The sequence below is a fragment of the Leucopleurus acutus genome (assembly GCF_964270905.1).
Source record: "Leucopleurus acutus genome assembly, chromosome: 2".
In the NCBI taxonomy this organism is placed as follows: domain Eukaryota; kingdom Metazoa; phylum Chordata; class Mammalia; order Artiodactyla; family Delphinidae; genus Leucopleurus; species Leucopleurus acutus.
In genome coordinates this window covers 88645275-88664785 of record NC_139143.1, presented here as the reverse complement: position 1 = coordinate 88664785, position 19511 = coordinate 88645275, and the positions used below count along the sequence as shown (strand labels likewise).

The 19511-nt window shown below is 43.4% G+C and overlaps 1 protein-coding gene across 1 annotated transcript in view; it reads right to left on the bottom strand.

Moving 5' to 3' along the window:
* TBX15 (T-box transcription factor 15) overlaps window positions 1–19511 on the bottom strand; it is a gene marked incomplete at its 5' end in the record, with an annotated part of 99614 nt that overhangs the window by 3226 nt on the left and 76877 nt on the right. Inside the window, one exon of the mRNA XM_082833055.1 lies at window positions 7225–7322. Within this exon, the coding sequence (XP_082689181.1) occupies window positions 7225–7322 (98 nt within the window). The remainder of the gene's footprint in view (window positions 1–7224; window positions 7323–19511) is intronic.

The following is a 19511-nucleotide window of genomic DNA, read 5'->3' as shown; positions in this document are numbered from 1 at the left end:
TTTGGCTTTCAAATGACACTCACTGGAAATGAGACTTGGTAGCCTGCTGAGCTTCAGGGGGAGAGAGTGCCCATACGAGCTAGTGTTTGAAGAGGGAGAGCAAGCCTGCCCAGGAGAAGGTCACATGGCTTCCATTCCCTTTGAAGAAGTGCTCTTGTGCACGTAAAATACTCAGTACAGATAACAGCCGTTTTTCAAAGTCCACACAGAGAGAGAAACTATGGCACTCGTTTATGCAGAGAAGCAAACCGAGATACTGAGAAGTCTTTACTCTCTTACGATCTAACAGCTTGTCAGCTGTTAAACAAGATTGGGCGTGCCGGCCAAGTGCTAAAGAAGCAGAAGGAGGCAGGCTGCCCTCCCTGTGCATTTCAACACAGCTGCGTAGAGGCCTCCCGTCCTAGAAGAGCCAGGGCCGAGCGGGAGGCCAGGCCACTCTGATACAGAGGGGTCAGAGATGCCCCTCAAAGGAAAACAGGCCTCCCTTTCCTGCGTGGCCTTCTCTTCTTTCCCTTATTCCCCTCTGTGCTCACTGGGTCCGGAAGGCTCTACGAGTCTGGATTTAAAGTTCATTAAATGGATGAGTGTGGACTACAGAGTCAGACAAGCCCAGTACTGATCCCAGCTGTCTTACTGATAAGGGAACCTTAGCAAGTGAGCCTCTCCAAATAAATGGAATTTTGAATATTGACCTTGTAAGTATGTATTGAGAATCAGATGAAATAATACAGATTACAAAGTGCACACGGGCATAAAAATGTGTTTCCTTTTCTTTTGTCTTCTATCAGTGAAGAAGAAGTGAAGGAAGGGGAAAGGCATCTTAGGGCATTTGGGTCCTAATGGGGATGGCTGTGGGGTGTTGGCCTCTGTCCATGGAGATGAGCATCTCAGCCTCTCCACACTCTGGGCAGCATCATGTCACGGCCAACTGCCTGGATGTAACAGGCTACAGGAGCCTTCAGAACTGTGAATGATGGAGAACTGGACACCCACCGGGCCCATATCCCCAAGGCTAATCCAACTCTGTTTCCTCTCCAAACTATCGGCCCCTGCCCGCTCACTCCCCACCTGGGATGGAAATCAGATGCCCCATGTCTCCATCTCTTCTCAGATCAGATCAAGCAAAATGGAATTGAACACAAACAGGTAGGTTGGTGTCTTCCCCACTATCCTCAGAGGTCTTAATCCACATCTGAGAGGTGACTAAAATGTAATGCTCTAAGTAGCTGAAAATTCTCCAGCCTCTCAGGACCCATCCCCCACCACCGCACTTCCCTGCATCCTATTTTACCCACGGCCCAAAGTGAGAAGGTACCCGAAATTCGTACTCAACATTAACTTGCTCCAATATCCAAAGCTAACAGTCAAAATGACCAAAAAGAATACGTGTTTAGCAGCGATTCCATACAAGGGCAATAACCTAGAATAGACTTGTGTACCATGAAGACAAATTAAATGTGACCATGAAAATCCTGAATACCAAACCTGCTGACTTTTGCATCTTTAGATTGATCACTTCCAGACTGTAGTATGGAGGCTTTCACGTACAGTTCCCTTTGGGGTTTATGTTGTTGTGCTTTCCGCCCCCTCACCAAAAAAAAAAAAAAAAAAAAAAAAAAAAATCGAAACACAGTGAAACACAACCCCATCTGGGCTAGCGAAGAATAAATCTCCGTGTAATTGCTCGGTGCCACGAACCACACTCTTCTGTCATAGAACTTGATGGCATCTGTCCCTGAGGAGTGCTGATTCACTGTGTGTCCTTGAGTAGCCTTCTTCAAGGCTTTCAAACAGGTAAGAGGTGATATGTCAGCACCCTATGGACCGATCCCAGGGAATAAACCCAGAGGCCATAAAGTTTCATGATCAGAACCCAGTTCATCCCAACTAAGGAATTCCCCTTCGTTGAAATAAGTGCCCTTCTCAAAATGCAAATGTGAAACATTATAGTGCTAATGGGAATTGCGTGCTTTCAATCCTAGAAAGATTCCTAGTGCATCCTTCTCCGTAAAATTTAAAGATATGCATAGATCCAAACCTCTTCCCTTTAGAATAGCTTTTAATATATTCACCCGTGCTCATTTTTCACATGGGTTCTCTGGGTTCTGAGTCTCTCTGCTTTTTCAATGGCCCTATTTCACACCTATCACATTCCCTAGGTGGAATACCCCCCACTTTTTCACTTTCCATTAACTTGCTTGTTTTCTCTGCTACTTGTTTTACTGCCTTCCCTGCTGCGGTTTACATCTGTTGTTATTGTCATTTAGAACTAATCTGCCTCTCTCCTGGCAACAGTACCATTTTCCCACTGAGAGACACCCCCTTTCCCGCTCTTACCCCTTCACCTGTACCTCCAGGGAAGGCACGTGACGCACGCCTGGACAATCTAAGCATCCCCACACCCTGCCACAGTAATTAATTCAATGGTATCCCAACTAGAGTCAGTGAGACTCAGTGAGATTGTGCTGGAAATCTTGAGAGAGAGGCACATGACCCTTGACGTCCGATTTAAGCCTAAAAAGATGCAGGTGCCAGGGATGCTGGTAGCTATGTCACCACCCTGGGGAGCCCGAGAATGAAGTCAGGTGAGAGATGATAATGGCTTGGAGTGGGGTGGTAGCAAGGGAGACTAGAGACGTGGGCAGAATCAAGAACCTGGTAAAGGTTGGATATGGTGGGTAAGGAGGGAGGCAACAGTCTCAGGTGATTAATGGATAGTGGCGTCCTTCCCCCAGGAGAGGGCGCCAAGTCTGTGAGGTAAATCATGGACTCCATTTTGGACGCATTGAGCATAAGGGACTTCGGGCCCAAATAGAATATGTAACCAATAACCATTTGCCTTAATAGACTGAATTGAGATACTCTCCCCTCCTTGTCAAGACCTCCTCACAGGCATTATTCCTTGTCTCAGGGATAAACGAGATCAGCATAAGTTGGCTACCTTTGAAACATTATAATGATCACACAGTAGTTCAAAGACTCCATTCCCAATCTTTTTACTACTATGAATTTGCTCAGTATTTGCTATCTTTCACTGACCAACCTCTAATTAACACAAATCAAACTGATGAAAATCCCAACACCAACAGAGACCTTCAGGATCCTAATTTTTAACTGCCTGACAAACATTAAAAGACGCAAAGGTGTTGAAATCTAGTGACGTCTACCACCAGTTGAGAAGGGAGGCCTTCTGTAAATGGCACGTCTCCTTCTATCCACAGATGGAGACGTGTGATCCGCTTTGGTGTTCTGGTCCAGGATGGCTCCTTTTCTCACAACAGTTGTCAGATCACTTGGAGATGCCACCCACAAAACCTCTCTCAGTTTTGGTTATGCAAATAGCTCCATTGTATGTATGTATATATATATCATCAGAACAACCTCACAGCAACATCAGGATATCATCAGAACAACAGGATTGAACGTGGCTCTTATTTCTTTTTACGTCTTCGTCTGTGTCACCTCACTCCACTTCTGCCAACATAACTTACTTGTTTAGTTCATTTTGTCCTGCCACAAGTACTGTTCAGGAAAAAGCCATTCCTGAAATATAATTCCTATCTCCAGACTCTCCGACAGTATAAACTCCTTGCTGATTCTAAATGAAGATGTCTGAAAATAAAACCATACACTTGACTTCATAAAAATGAAATATGGACCTACTATTTAGAGTTCACAGTCAAGTTGCTGACACTAAGCCATCAATTGGATGAGTGAGCTAATTGTGTGTGTGCGTGTGTGTGTGTGTTAGTAAAAAGGAAGAAGGTGTGGTGGAAAGGAAAGTGCCCAGTAAGGCAGGAGATCCTCTTTGGAGTTCTCAACTTAGTTCTGTCACCACTTAACTGCAGACATGTTACTAGGCTGCTCTACGCCTCAGTTTACTTTTGTGTTAAAGGCAGAGGATAATGAATCCCATGCATTCTTCTCCATCAGAAGGATGCTTTATAGAGCATCCATTCAATATGTTTTTGAAAGTACAAGGATTTGGACTTTTTTAAAACCATGGCTAATTCACCTAAGCACATTCCTTGAAATTTTATCAACAGATGGGTCTCAGTGAAAGAGAAATTACAATGACAGCAAGGGCAAGAGGGGAAAAGCACCCTGAACTTCACTCAAGCAGAATGGCTGATCCAGTGTCCAGTAGCAGCAACAGCACAAAACTGTCCCAAGGCCACATGTTTGACATCCAGATATTCATGTGCTTGAAGCAATGAGGTAATGTGGACACCTGGGTGGGTTGGTCACTTTGGATCTTCGGTTTGGTGCCAACACTGCCAATACTCTCTTCACCAAAAGGGAGTTACTACAAAATCAGTCTGCCACTGAAGCTTCCACTAGACGCTCACCACTCTTTACGTCTTCTAAGACACAAAACAGTTTGACACAGATGGCTGTGTCTCTTTTCTTCATTTTATGACTGATACTGTCCAGAGTTACTGGAACGCTCAGTTTTTAAAGGAAGAGGGAATGGGTATTGTTACTTTTACATCCTTTGCTAACGTCAAGAAACCAAGCCACATATTTTTTAATAATGAGAATCTGGATCAAGTTCAGTGTATAGTTCAAAAATGTATTCCAATTAAACTATTTAATAGAGTCTTGGCTTTTCCTCTAGCCCCATTTCACCACCATATGTATCCAATAATTCCACACTCATTTCCCCCCATCAGCATAAAAAGGGACTCAGTGAATAAGAGTGACATTTTGGTCTGAAAGTTCAGTGTCTCTTAAACCATTGTTTCCCACATGTCAATAATAAGTTTTCAGATCAATAAATTTTCAATAGAAGCACCATGAAACCTGCTATGCTGTACACCTTAGCAACGCAGGCTCCCCTGAAGCTTCCCCATGCATGCACCTGCCCAGTGGGTCCACATGCTGGTGAAATGCAGGTAGCCATCCACAACTATCACTCCACATCTGTATCCACGCACATGTCAGGTGGCTGTGCTCCAAGATTTAATCAGATAGTGACCCTGCCTACCTGAGCCACAGTGCCACCAAGTGCCACCTCATTCATTGTTCATTAAGTAGTTCCTGGGTTCCGGGCCCTGGAGTAGATTTTGGGGACACAGCAGCGAACACAATGTCGCCACCAATGCTTGCTCTCAGGAACTGGCAATATCCCTGCCCACCGTCTCGTACCAGCCTCTGTGATACAAACTCCTGCTTAGCTAGAGCTTGGAAAGTCAACACATAAAGCAAAGGCAGATGAGCAAGAAGCCACCTCAGAAATAAATACGGTCAAGCAAGTGTCTTTGCATGACACGTTCTCATTTATAAAGCATGTTTATATATTAAATATATTAAATGCATTTACAAATGCATATATTGGGGCTTCCCCGGTGGCGCAGTGGTTGAGAGTCCGCCTGCCGATGCAGGGGACACGGGTTCGTGCCCCGGTCTGGGAGGATCCCACATGCCGCGGAGCGGCTGGGCCCGTGAGCCTGTGCGTCCGGAGCCTGTGCTTCGCAACGGGAGAGGCCACAACAGTGAGAGGCCCGCGTACCGCAAAAAATAATAATAATAATAAATGCATATATTAAATAAAGCATGTTATATATTAAATTCTTCACAAAAAAGAATTATCCCTCTTTGGGGTGAGGAAATGGACTCAAGAGTAGAAGTAACTCGCCAAGGGTACATAGAGGGTTAGTGGACATCAGAGACGAAGGCCCAGATTTCCTGACTTCCAGAAACCTCTGCCCTCTTAAGGGCCACGAGGGCATCAAAGCCACAGTGACACCCTGAATACATATGGACCCTGCTTCTATGACAGCATTATGAGGAGCAAGTCGCTTCATACGAAGGGCTTCCATTTCTCCTCCACTTATTAAAAAAAGAGATGGAAATTCTGGATCACTTGCCTCCCCGGATCCCTGTGAAGATGTATGGTCTAATCATGTTTTGAATAATTATTCATCAGAACAGCAATATTTCCTGTCCCTGGTGCATTTTCTTCTCAGTTACATGAGGGGAATGAAGACAGTGATGATGTTGATGATGACAATGACAGTTAGCATGTACTGAGGGCTTACTGTGTTTTTAAATGCATTATCTCATTTAATCCTCACAAGAATTTTATTATATCCTCCCACTATACAGATGAGAAAACTAAATGTCAGAAAGGATGAGGGACTTGGCCAAGGTCACCAAGCTAGGCCAGAACAGTGATAAGAGCCTAACCCAAGTTGCCTCACTCCAGAGCCGTGGCTTTTAATCACCATCTCCATCTTAAAACCTGAGGGAGTTCAGTAATTTAGGTTACAAAACCTAATTTAGTGTGCAAACTGCTAGAACCTCCCTGAGAAGGGAATATACTATAATGTGTTATCAAGTCCCAGAAGGGGCTCCTACATCACAAAGCCCCAAATTCAAAAACTAGGACCCTATTAATGGCAATCATTTGACAGAACAGAAGGAGCTCCATCTGTAATTTTGATCCCTGTCACTTTGGGGCAAGAGGAGGGTGGAGAGGAAAACTCACAAAGTGTCTGACATTTTGGGAAGCTTTCACCTGGGTACCCAGGTGTATGGGTGCTGCGCCTTGGGAGAGCCAGTGGTTAGACTGAGAAAAGGAGTTGAAATCCGCCCATGAGCCATCTGTACACACGGCCACAGGCTTCCCAACCTGAGCTGCAAGAGAAGGGAGATTAGAAACTGGATGAAAAGCACAAAGCGATGGAAGGAAAAAGTCCACTTCGCCCATGCCCTTGAGATGGGTGTGGCTCCACGTCAGCAAAAAAGGAGAGAGCACAAGTTACAAGATTCAGAGGGGCTTGCGGCAGCTCCCTCCCCACTGTCGGACCTGAGCGACTTATCCCCACTGTCGGGAGCTAAGTTGTTTCTCATCTACAAACTAGAATAAGAAAGCCGATGAGGCTGCCATGAGTAATAAATGAAATTATTATGAAGATCTCCAAATCCCAAGGGCTACATGAGCGCTTAGTGATAGAAATAATCATGTCACCACCATTACGTAACCTTGCTTTCGGGAAGGGAGAGAGAATTTGGGGTGCCAGGTGAAACACTGCCTCTGAAACCTGCTTATTTGCACAAGTGGTGATGCCTTGGTTATTTACGGAGCTACCTAGTTCTCTTCATTCCGGGAGAGTCGGTGTAACTCGTGGCTTGGCTTGGGGCCAGATGTGCTATATTCAGTTCGGCTCCCATTCCCTCCCCAGCGCTGCCTCTAAGCAGAGGCCTTGCCCAGGGCTTTACCTTGCTGCTTCTGCATGGTGGTGAAATCTTCAAAGGTGAGCGTGCGCACAGGGGGTCTCCAGAATGCATAAGTCTCCATGATGGCTTCCAGTCCGGTTCTACACAGAGAAAAGCCAGCAAAGGAAGTTGTAAATAATCCCAAGAAATGCATGGACTTTTAAAAAAAAAATCCTTAAGTGGTTTGTCTGAGAAGCGGTATATGCATAGGCACTGAGAGATACCACCACCAGGGTAAATCAGTCTGGAAGAGCACAGGTACAGATGCCGCTGGATTGCAAGAGAAAGAAGAAATTAACCCAATTCAGATTATCTGCAAGCAAGTCAGAGCTATGACGGAATTTCACTTCAACCTTTCTTCAGAGAAGGTTTGGTCTGCTTGAAAAAAAATGTTAAGTGTGTTAAAGGTCAAGGTCACTGGTAGCATGAATAGAGTTGAGCAGAGAGTAGCACTGACCATTTCTCTAGCACAGGACGATGTGATCATCATTACCACAACACACTGACACAGCCTGTTCCGGAGTCAACTCCACCACCGGGTATGTGGAGTCCATGAAACTGTCATACTGCTGCGCCTTGAAAGGCTTCTTAAATCCTCTTAAACAGAGACAAGCACCGTAATGGAAATAGGAGAGGTAAGCACTCAAATATACTTGAGTTTCTGCTGCAACAAGAAATACCTACCTGAGGGCACAAAGAGGGTTTGGTCCCAGAAACTAGACCTCAAACAAAAAGACCAATACATTTCTGCAAATGTTTATCTGTATTTCGTCATATAATAGCCAAACTGGTCTTTGAGAGTCATGTACTTGGGACTTTAGGAAACATCCCGTATTTTACCCATGTATTACTTTAAGGCTTCTGTTTCATTGACACTAGAAATCCCATTAATTGAACTACGTGCACATTGCCTAATTTATCCTTCAATAAATTCTCTCTGTCATATATATGTATAGATATATATGAGATGTTGGCGAACATTGTTTTAACATAATTATCCAGGCTATCTGGATTATCTTAGACATATTCTTGCTGATACTCGGTATCCTCAAAACAGAATATTGGCTGGTGCCTTGTTTGAAGCTTTGAACACAGCTTCTGATTACTGACTCCTCTTTAAAACTAACTGCTTCATTTCTAGCTAAGTGGAAAGAGGGGAAGTTAGGGTAGAGGAAGGTAGGAGAAGGAGGGTGGAGAAGAGTAGGTGGCATAAGTCCTTTCACTGCAAAGTTGCTGGAAAGTAACATGGTGTCCCTTCCTGGAAAAGACAAGCTTTCCCTCTTGAGATGAAACTTATGCTGCCTGTTCTTCTCCCTAGGTAATACATTTCCAGCATTCTCCTCAGTCTGGCACAGCAAGAATAAAGTGAGAAGCTTTACTTTAAGTGAGAACAAATAGCTCTTCCTTATAAATGACTATAAGGTCCCCTGAGGTTCTTCTGTGATGAGCTGCTGATACACTGATTGGCTCTTTGTGTTGGAAAATTTCCTCTCTGAACTGGCCTTACTTGCACAGTTAACTTTCTAAAGTCTCCCCTGGAATCTTGGAGGCTTTAAATACACCAATGTTGGCAAATTAAACTCTGTATTTTTAGAAGAGGTTGAGAGGAGAGGGTGTTGCATGGTGTTTATTAGCTGTTAATCTGTTAAAAGTAGGAATAGAAGACATTTCCACATAGTCACCCTGCATTAACGCTGAATGCAGTACATGAAACTACTTGTGGGAAGAAAGAGTTCAGGCAATTAGGGAGCTCAGAATAATAAGGGGATAGGCAGATAAAGCCATGCTGAGCCTTGATGGATATAAAAAATAGATAGGCCAGGCTTAGATCTTACTGCCCTGTTTTGGAATGTTGGGGGCTCACCAGAACATCTTAGGATTCCCTTTAATGGCACGGGAGGCTCACTGCAAATGGCAAGGTCTCTATTGTTCCACCTCCTATTCCATTCTTTCCAGCAACATGTACCAATGATGAGGACAAAATATTAGCTCAAGGACAAAGAACAGTCCTTTCTCATTTCATAATAAAGTGATAGAAGACTGTGAGGTAGCTATAATACACCGATATACTTCCAATGTTATATTTATTAAGGGAATAAAAAATCAACGTTGATTTTATTTTCATAACAGGCAAGAAGACTATGGCAAAGGTATTAATAATTTTATTTAAGTAGTCAACGCTGTATAGGATAGCGACCATTTATCCAAATCTAATGATACCATCTTAGATGGAGAGTTATCCAGCCTCTGTTTGAGTATTTCCCAAGGAAAATATTTTGTTTGGGGACAGATCTGTTAGAAAGTTTTCTTTGACCTTGTGCTGAAGTATCTGAGGTAACTATTTCCCTCTGGTTCCATTACCAATGGGTAAATGGTAAGAGTGCCAAACACTTTCCACATCCTCATCAGGAAGACCTTCCTTTAACTGTTAAGAACACAATGTGTGGCACACCACATATGGACACACCCATGGTCCATCCAGTCCAGGTGTCTTCACAAGAAGGGTCTTTTTGGTGACGAAGTTGGGTGAGGGAGATGACTACCAAAATCTAATGGCTAAGTCCACACATTCCTTACCACACTTTACTAATCTGTTGTGGATCTCTCTCTCATAGATTCATCCTGGACCTTACTGAATCTATTTATATATTCAGGGTGGATCTCTTTTTTAGGGAATTAATCCTATTTGTTTACTATATGCCACATCTTATTTGTCCTCAAACTCCATTAAGCTTCCTTGGATAGATCTAATTTTTCAGTAGTACTAATTCTATTTATCAGGATTTGGTGAAGTGACACAGCAAGACAAGTATTAGCTAATTCACTCTCCACCAGGTTTTCCACCTCCCAGTACTTAGCACAGTGCCTATTACCTGACAAGGCTTCAATTGATAGGCATTAAATTAATAAGTAAAGGAATTATTTGTATTACTATTTTTATTTATTTAATATTTATTACTATTTTTATTACTGAGTCACAATTTCCTGAACTTTAACCAGCAATCATTTTTTCTAAGCCTAAATCTTAGGAAAACAACTTGATATCAAATCAAGAATCTGAAGACAGAGAGAGTCCTCTAGAACTGGTGACTTGGGAATTGCTTCTACGTATAGCTGTTTGTGCCTTTCTTGACTCAGGTCCCAGAGAGGTTTCAGTTTTCCTTTGGTTTCTTCTTTTCTGGTCATGGAATTTCTGACCTTCAACAGAGTCTGAGTTCCCTAGCAGAGGACAGTCATTTATACTCTCATCTTCTCTTATAAGAATCCTTGCCAACCACCTGTTGACATCTTCAGCCCCTTGGATGTCTATTCAAAGTTTATACTGAGCAACACGTTGTTTACTTATTCATCATCACTGTATCCCAGTTTTATAAAACTTTATCTCAAGGTTCTTAAAAGTGAATTCATTGTCTAACAGATAAAAAAAAGTGGTGTTAGGTAACCACATGTCATTAACATATTCCACATGGTGGGCCTCTCCGGGTCTGCTGAACACCAGAGACCTGATGTCATCTCTTAAGTTTCCAATCAAAGATGATCAAATTGGCAAGTGTCCCCCTCTTGCTTACTTTTCCCTGTTTGCTCCAGTGACAACAGAGACCATATCCAAACCCCCTTTGTTAAGTCATTTGGCTGTAATCACCTCTCTGATTTCCAGGCCTCTTCTCTTTAGACTTTTCAGTCTGCTCACTGGCCAAACCAACAGAATGTACTGAAGAGGAGAGAGAAAAGGAAGGAGAGGAAGCAAGCCAAAGAGGCCTTTTGCAAATTGATGATGCCTCGAGATCAACTGATTTGGAAAAATAGCCAAAGTGCAAAGAAATATTCTTCCAACCTTCTCATTCAAAAAAAAAAAAAAAAAAAAAAAAAGCTGGGACCATCCTTTTGAAGTTCAGCAAACATATGATAATTATAACAATTACATCTACATTCATGAACCTGTTAGGCAACACACCAATGCATAGTTTCTGCTTTTTATTTCTCTTGAGATAGAAAATTACTTTTTATGTTTCTTTCATTTATTTTCTTTGTAATTCTGACATCTGACTCTCTTTGCTGGTGATACCGTTAACAACAGGAACCTACGCTAGGGATTGATAAGATCCCTGGTTATCTCTCAATAGAAGACCGTCAAGGACTAAGGGAAGTCTACTGAGATGGGGTCTTGAAGTCAAAAAGGGGTTATCCAATCAGGAAAACAATTATGTGCTAGGTTCAAGAGATATAAAGGCAAAAAAGACACAGGGTGTTTACCCTTAAGGAGAATCCTGCTCAACAAAAAGATAACAACATGTAAATGACTAATTTCTGAACTGTGTGATAGATGCTACACTGGAGATGTGTAGACAATGCCATGAGGCACTGAGCAAGATGTACTGAATATACCTGGAAACTCAAGGGGGATTCCATAAAAGGCCAGTTGTTTAAGGTTAATGTCACAGGGCACTCAGTAGTTTTCCACACAGACAAGAGGCAGAAAGAGCTTTCTTAGTAGAGTTAATAGTATATGCAAAGACGTGGAGGTATGGAAGAGAAGCCATGTTCTAGGAACTGAAAATAGTTCAGGGTGACTGGAGCTCCAGGTGTGAGATGGGGGCCGGGGGTGGGGGGAGGCAGGCGGACACCATGGGTATTTATTCCATGTGAGGCGCTTGGATTTTATCCCATGGGCGATACTATGCCCCTGAACTCCTTTTCTTTCTCCTCCTGTTCCAACATTTGAAAAGACACAAAACCAGAATATACTGTTCTTTCAAATCTAATCACCATGTGTCAACATTCTAATCCTTTTCCTTAGACTGTCGTTGGTCCACTGAGGTTAGGTCAAACCTTCCACACATCCCTCTCCTTCACTGGATCTGGAATTCGCTCCTATCTTTAGATTCCTCAGGGTTTTTATTGTCCAGAGATATTCTTAAAGACCTCCCAGTGGAGGTCTGCAAACTGGCAAAAGAGCCATCAATTCAAAACTTGGCTTTAGATGTACAATAAATATATCTACCTGATGAACTGGATGTCACTATGTGCTTTACAATGGTTTGGATGAACACGTGTCCAATGGACAGATGACTGGAGTTGAGTTAAAATTGTTCCTTGCCCAGTGATTCCCAACTTGGGAACCCTGTCCCCACTTGGAGTCTGAATAGGTAGCGATGGTGGTCCATAAGGAGTTTTCGCTGCCTCAAGAGGTACGATAAAAATCCTTGCTAACACAAAGCAGGCTGCCTAAAACATTAAGTTTCTTTGCATTTGACTGGCATTTGACTGGTCTCGCTTTAACTTAGTAATACTAAATCACACAAGGGGCAGATTAGCATAGTGGTTAAGAGCACAAGGTCAGGAGCCAGACCGCCTGGGTTCCAACTGCAACCCTGCCGCTTACTAGTGCAGTGTTGCTTAGTTGTATAACCCTTTCACTCCTAAAGTCTCCCTACCTGTAAAATGGGGATAATGATATTATCCCCTCCTAATTGTAACTTAATAAATGCATATTGATTAAAGACAAAATATTTCAAAACAAGAGAGAAAATACAATGAAAGCGTGAGGACCATTGGTCTAACTCAAGTAAAAGAAATCCCGCCATCTGCTCAGATTGTGATCTGTAACATGAGAAAACACTTTTCCTTCACTGGGATTCAAAGCTGTGTCAGCCCCCTGGCTCTGGATTGAATGTGGAAGGACCTCTACGTTACCTAATTTCATTTCTCATTCTCTCCTCCAAAAACAAAAAAACGTGTCCCTCAAGCCTCTTTAGGCCTCATTATCTTGCAGATATTTCAGATTCCAATATGTTAGCCATTAAACAGACGTCTATCTGTTAGATGACACCATCCCTGGGCAAGAGCCATAGATAATAAAACAACTGCCAACTTTCTCTGGCAAACCCACATGGCCAAGAGGACAATGGTGGAAAAGATTCATGACAGAGGAGGGAGAACAAATAACAAGGCAGAGAAAAATGTTAAATACTGGTTGAAAGACCGTAAGCCAGGGGACATGAAAAACAACTAATGCCTGGATGAATAGGAGGAGTCTGGCAGGATGCTGCTGCCGGAGTCCAGTATGGAGCCAGCTACCTTGAACTGCAGATGCGGCAAGGCCTGCAGGGGAGTCCAGCACTGATTACTTCCATAGATCTGCCGAATAGCACCCATGCCAGGGATAACAAGAGTATACACAATCTACAGGGGCTAGTGAGACTGCCAGGAATGAGCAGGATGAGATTGGCTGGAAAAATACAGCCAATGGCTCTAGGGAGAACAAATGAAAATAGAGAAATTGAAAGTGAGAGAGATAGTTGGAAAGTTGTGCTGGTTGAAGGAAAGCGAGTGGTCAGCTCCTTGGCTCGAAGCTTGCCTTCAGGAGTGACAGGGAAATGGAGGTGGACAAGGGCAAGCTATGCCTATCAGAGGAGTGAGACCTCATTCTCTGGATGTTGTCAGTGGCTGGCTTTGCAAATTCTAAAAGCTAATACCTCACTGTACTCAGTTTTACCGTCAGTAAATGGGAAACACTTTACCGATACCAATCAACTCAGAGGTAAAAATAGAAAACTTGGACCACAGATACTAAATGAAATGATTCTTACTATTATTTGTATACGTATGATTTGATGCCTAGAAATAAATTTACAAGGTTGAACTATATGAAATTGCTAATATCTTACTATTTTTGACCTACAACTAAGGAAATTTTGTATGTTCAGCTTAATAGCTAGATAAGGGTGTAGACAAGATTTGAGACACTTAATTATACTAGAGAAATCTACCAACGGATTTATACTAGAGACCCACCCTGTACCTTGACTCCCAGAGAAAAGTTGTTTCTTTTGGATCTAAGCAAGGATGATCTGGCCCTGGGGCTAATCTTTTTTCCTCTTCCCTCCTGTTAACTTTCAGCACTCTAATTCCTCATCTCACAGTCCTCTTTCTGTCTGCGTACTTGTCTTTGTTGGGTGTTGTGAGGAGGGGCTGGACCTTGACAGGAGTTCCCATCGTGCCAAGGAGGTGGCTCTTCACTCCGTGAACATGGCCTTGGGACAGCAGCTGCTTAAGAGGAGGCATCACAAACAAATCTTTACTCCCAAATACTTTCCCCACAACCAGTAGAGTCCTTCCTTTGGGTTAAGTCTTAGCCTCGTTAAGCATCCTCTTCCAGCAAGTAAATACATCCATTCCTGTGAGGCACCGAATGGCTCCATTTTTAGAGCACCATCCCCCGACACATGTAAGGGACACTAGGCACTGGAAAGACTGTCACCAGCCACATTCCCAGCAAACAGCAGTGCTTGCTGGAAACACTCTGAGAATTAGCTCAGACTCAGTGCCTCCTACACTTCAAGCTGCAGGCCCTATTGTTTTTTTAGTGAGGGGCAACCTATTAAAACTACTTTTCCATGTAAACCAACCTCCCCATAATACAGGGCCTGCCACTGGCCCTTTCTGACAGTCCCTGCCTTGTGGAACTTGAGTGTCCTTGTTCAAGCCTCCAGGGGAGAACTCCACAAAGACAAAGACACCCTCCAAAAAAGCTGCAGCAACTCCCTGGACTACAGAAGGGCCACTCCAAGGGGGAACTGTCATGCAGCCATAGCAGTGGCTCCTGGAGCACCAGGCCAGTAAGGAGCATCTGGAGGAAACCATGTCACCTGGGACAATCCCCCTTGCCGTTGTTTTAGATACTATGGAAGCTGGAAGTACAGGTAAATCCCAAGGTCAAGACAGGATGAAGGTTGCTGACAGAGGAGAACCCAGGGTCACAGAGTCCACGGCACCTCGAAAACAAGTTCGTAGGACCTTCACGCCACTTGACAGGTCATAACTTTAATCCTCCCCTCTTTATGTATGTGTTTGCTTCGGAGGAAGTCGCTGGGAATTATATGAAAGTTCCCAAGCTTACTCGGGCTTTCGGTAAAATCTCGGCAGCCGCTCCTCACAGGGACAAAGTTTTCACTTTAGATGTGGGCTGAGACCCACAGAGTCTTTCCTTATGCTCATCTGTCTATCCCCTTTCAAGTGCAAGGTCTCTGCAGCGGCAATTCTCCCTCTAGCTGAGCACAGTGGGCTCCCCAGGCACGTGGACAGATAGACATCCCGAGGCTGCTTCTCAACCATGAGACTCAGTGCAGAGACGACTGCTTCTCTTCAGCCTCATGCCCTTCGTCTTCTCTTTGTAAAGAACTGAACCATTGGGGTGGCCATCACCAAAGATGTAATTTGACCTCTCAGTTTGCTACTGAGTGACCTTTCTCAACCAAACCTCACTCTGCTTGGGCTCATCCTCTGCGAGCCCTTCTTTCCTGAGGCTCATGCCTCTGGAACTTGCTGGGTGTCTTCCTTCTCCAGGGAGCCAGGCAGCACAGACATGCACCCACTGTGCAGAGCCAGCTCAGATGGCCTGAAGGGTGTGCATGTCTAATCTACAGTTAAGCTAAATCAGTGTCTTCCAGCAGCAGTCCGTCTCAGATTTGAATCAAAATTGCCCTTAATCTTTCAAACAAAGACTATTTATAGATTCACTCTTTCTTCCTTTCTCGGTTAGTATCTAAAACTAGCTCCCCACTCTTTCTCTACCTGACTCACCCTTAGTTGGGGTAAGGCTTTCTCACTCCCGAGGTCCTGGTTTTTAACTTCTCTGCCACTCGTCAACTCTGTTCAATGTTTTGTAACTAAATGAATGATGATTATTTTACTTTATATACCGGGCACTACAGGAAAAGAAATCTAAGAACAGGAAGCTGAAAAAGGTAGAGTTCTTTCTTCAAAGGTCTTCATTCTAGCGGGGGCCAGACAGAACCCAGGAACACAGACCACATGACAAAACTTATTGTCAGGCCGAGGGAATCTATTTTCCCCCAGGAACAAGAAGGTGTTACTGTCTCCTCCTTATAGGAGGAATCTCCCACAGGTAATGCTGGATATTGTACCATGGGGCTAGGCCTGTTAAAGGTAAATATATATTGACCCTTTCACCCAAAACTATATTTGGGCCACATAATTTCTGAGAAGTCTAGAAGGAAGAACAATTTAGACATAAACAATTTCCCTCCCATTGCAGAGACAATGCCTGGAAGCAAAATCTGTCAGTGTTTCCACGCCAAAAGAACCATATGTCTACTACTCTTCTCCATAACATGAACATACACACACACACACACACACACACACACACACTTTGGTGGAGACTTCTAATGAGGGACACAATTACATGGGAATGAAAAGTAACAGCTCCATAAGTAAAGGCTGAAGGGTGGTGACCTTCTCACACTGCAGCGTGAGAATGACATTTCTTAAAGAATCAGGAGGAACTATGATGGGCTCCGATGACGGTGATATCACAGAGCCGACACAGTGAACTCACTAGGACTCCTGTTGGGGTTCTGCATGGCCCAATGGATATCATCCCTTGTCCTCATTTGAACTCAGAATAAACTTCCAAGAAAGACCTAGGAGACTGATGTAGTAGAGACCAAAATACCAGTTTTATTATTGATAAAAAGTGTCTGGAGACTATAACATAGGTGTGAAGGCTGAAGGAGTGAGCTAGAACTCCCTGAAATAAGCTGACTTCCCAGAGCTGCAGGCCTCCTCTGCTGGGCTTACCACACAGTGGGAAGAGCCCAGATGGTACACTTTCTGCAGACAAGCGAGTCCTAAAGAGTTCCAGACTCAGCAGTCACATCAGTCACCTTGGTTCCCACTGAGGGGAAGGAGAAAGTGATGGGGCTAGAAGCCAGGAATACTTCTCATGGATATCTCTTTTCATTCAAATAAGAATGGGGACTAAGTGTCCTGGCCACAGCTGCCTCAAGTTCTTCTCGACACTCAGAGGGCACTGTTGCCGAACCCAGCCAGCTTCTGATTGCACTGCAGTGAGAGGCTTGCAGGATGAGAGAGACTCATGAGAGGCATTTCAAGAGAGTGCCGTGGGCGGCTGTGTCCTCCCCAGCTTTCCTCTCACACTCCCTTCTGGAGCCTCGGGATCGCACTGGCATGGATTGAGATCGACAAACCTGAACGTGTTTTGGTTTGAGGTTTGGCAATTTCTGTAACTCCAAAGTATTCCACAAATGTTTTGTGTTCTACAAAACCAAAAAATATTGGCCAAGCACTTTCCCCCCTAATTTTTAAGCTCATGTGTTTTTCAAGGAAATGTAATCCGTATGTTTGGGGTACATTTCTATGCAACTCATCAAACCATGCTCGTCTGTACGAGTCATTTGATGTCTGAAATGCATGGGGAAAATCACAGATTGATGAGAAGCACTGTGTTAGCACAAGCAGGGCCAGCGATGGGGCACTGGTGGGCACTGCTGGGAAGGCGGTGAACTAACTGGATTCTGGTTTTGGCACAGGCCACCTCTTCCCAAAGATTTATAAATAATCCTCTGTATCCTCAGCCATCAATTTTCGCATCTGCAAAATGGCATTAATAATTCTTGCCCTCATCCTTCAGGCAGCTAGTGAGAGTTAAAGTGTGATTATCAGGTAATTTTGAGCTTTTTAGAGAAAATATAAGGGCTTCAATATTTGTCCCAACAAGTTGATTTTAGTCTAGCTTCCCAGAGTGCTGGAGGATGAAAATGGCTTCTACCTTCCCTAATTCATCCTTGTCCCTTCATGACACAGGTGACTTCAGTCTCCTCATATCACAGTTTCACCTGCTAGGGACGTTCAGCCTGACTTTCTGTCCTTGACTATGGAACCCTTTTTTGGGATATAGGAAGTAAATGACACAGTCATGGGGAAGAGTCTACACAGACAGAGAATATAGGTTGATTTACGTGGAAAAGAGAAGGTTCTGGCTACTTGAGTAGGATCTTTAAGTGGATGAAGGGGGGTTAGAGAAAGAGCTCTATTCTCGATATCTGTTGAAGATAAAATAAGTCAAGTTTAAACTGTTAGCATGATAAAGCAAAAGTGCACAGACTTTGACATCAGATGGACTTGGGTTTTCATCCCTTCTTCAATTTACTGTGTGACACTAGGAAAGCTGCTTAAACTCTCGGAGCCTGTTTCCTCATTTGTAAAATACAGGTTGCTTTAAAGATTAGAAAGAATGTAAGTAAAAGGTCTGGAACACGGTAAGTGTTCAATCACAAATAACTTCTATAATTACTGATATTACTTAAAACAGCCTGCAGATTTAATAGGACATAATGAAGAATTTCCATGCGATCAGAAATAAATAAATAAGGCACTGACATGGGCTAATGAAGATGCATAGTTTTGCTTTCCTGGAGTTCTTACAAAGAAGAGCAGCCCACCAGGCAGGACAGGCAAGTAACTGTCTGTCCTGAGCAGTAAGATATTCACCAGCCTTAAGGCAGACACAGGCCAGGGCCAAATGATGTGTCAAGGTCCTTTCTAGCCCAGTGAGAGGACAGAAGAACCTTGGGACTTTCACTGAGCTGTCATCACAATTTCCTAACCAGAGACAAATGCTTCAAGACACAAGGTCTTAATCTCAAGATTAAAGCGTGGCTCCAATTCCCAGCGCAAGCTCTAATGCTGGTCAATACAGCCACTCTCTTCCAATTTTCTGTTCTAAGTCATGCCTCTGAAAAACAAGGAATCCAATGGGATGACAAAGCAAAGAAAAAAGAGACAAAAAGAAAGCAGTCTTTGGAGTGCCAAGAATAAAATAAACAAATACTAAATGCCACTGGAGATGCAGAAGGAAAGAAAAAGAAAGTAGTTGGATAACTAAAGTCAGTAGGGTTGGTCTCTGGAGACAGATGGTGATGTCTAGAGTGGAAATTCTTAACTTTTGGTCACAGACATTTTTGAAAATTTGAAGAAAGCTGTAAACCTCTCCCCAGAAAAATGTACACGGCTCATCCACATACATGTTTCCTTTCAATATCTGGGAACTCACAGAACTCCTGAAATGCATGCATGGACCCCAAGCTAAAGATTTTAAACACCCTAGAGGCTTCTTTATGAAAGGACAGCTTCTATTTGAGCTCCTTATCACTAACAAGTTCCTCAATAAGCCCAGAAGGCAGAGCCCTGAAAAGGAGGCAACAGGAAATGGCTCACAGGCATGTTTTGTGACCTGGACATGGAATAGAAACTAATTGGGAGGAAGAGGACTGTCTATCTGAAATGGAAGGAATAAGTATTGGCTTCTTCATTGGCTAAATTTTGAAAACAAAGGCCTCTTATTTTAAACAAAGAGTCATTAACTGGAAAGCATTCAGCCTGGAGTCCATATGCCTGAGGCTATACAACTAACCAGTTGCTTGACCTAGAAAATATTACTCAATTTTGTCATCTTCAAACCAGAA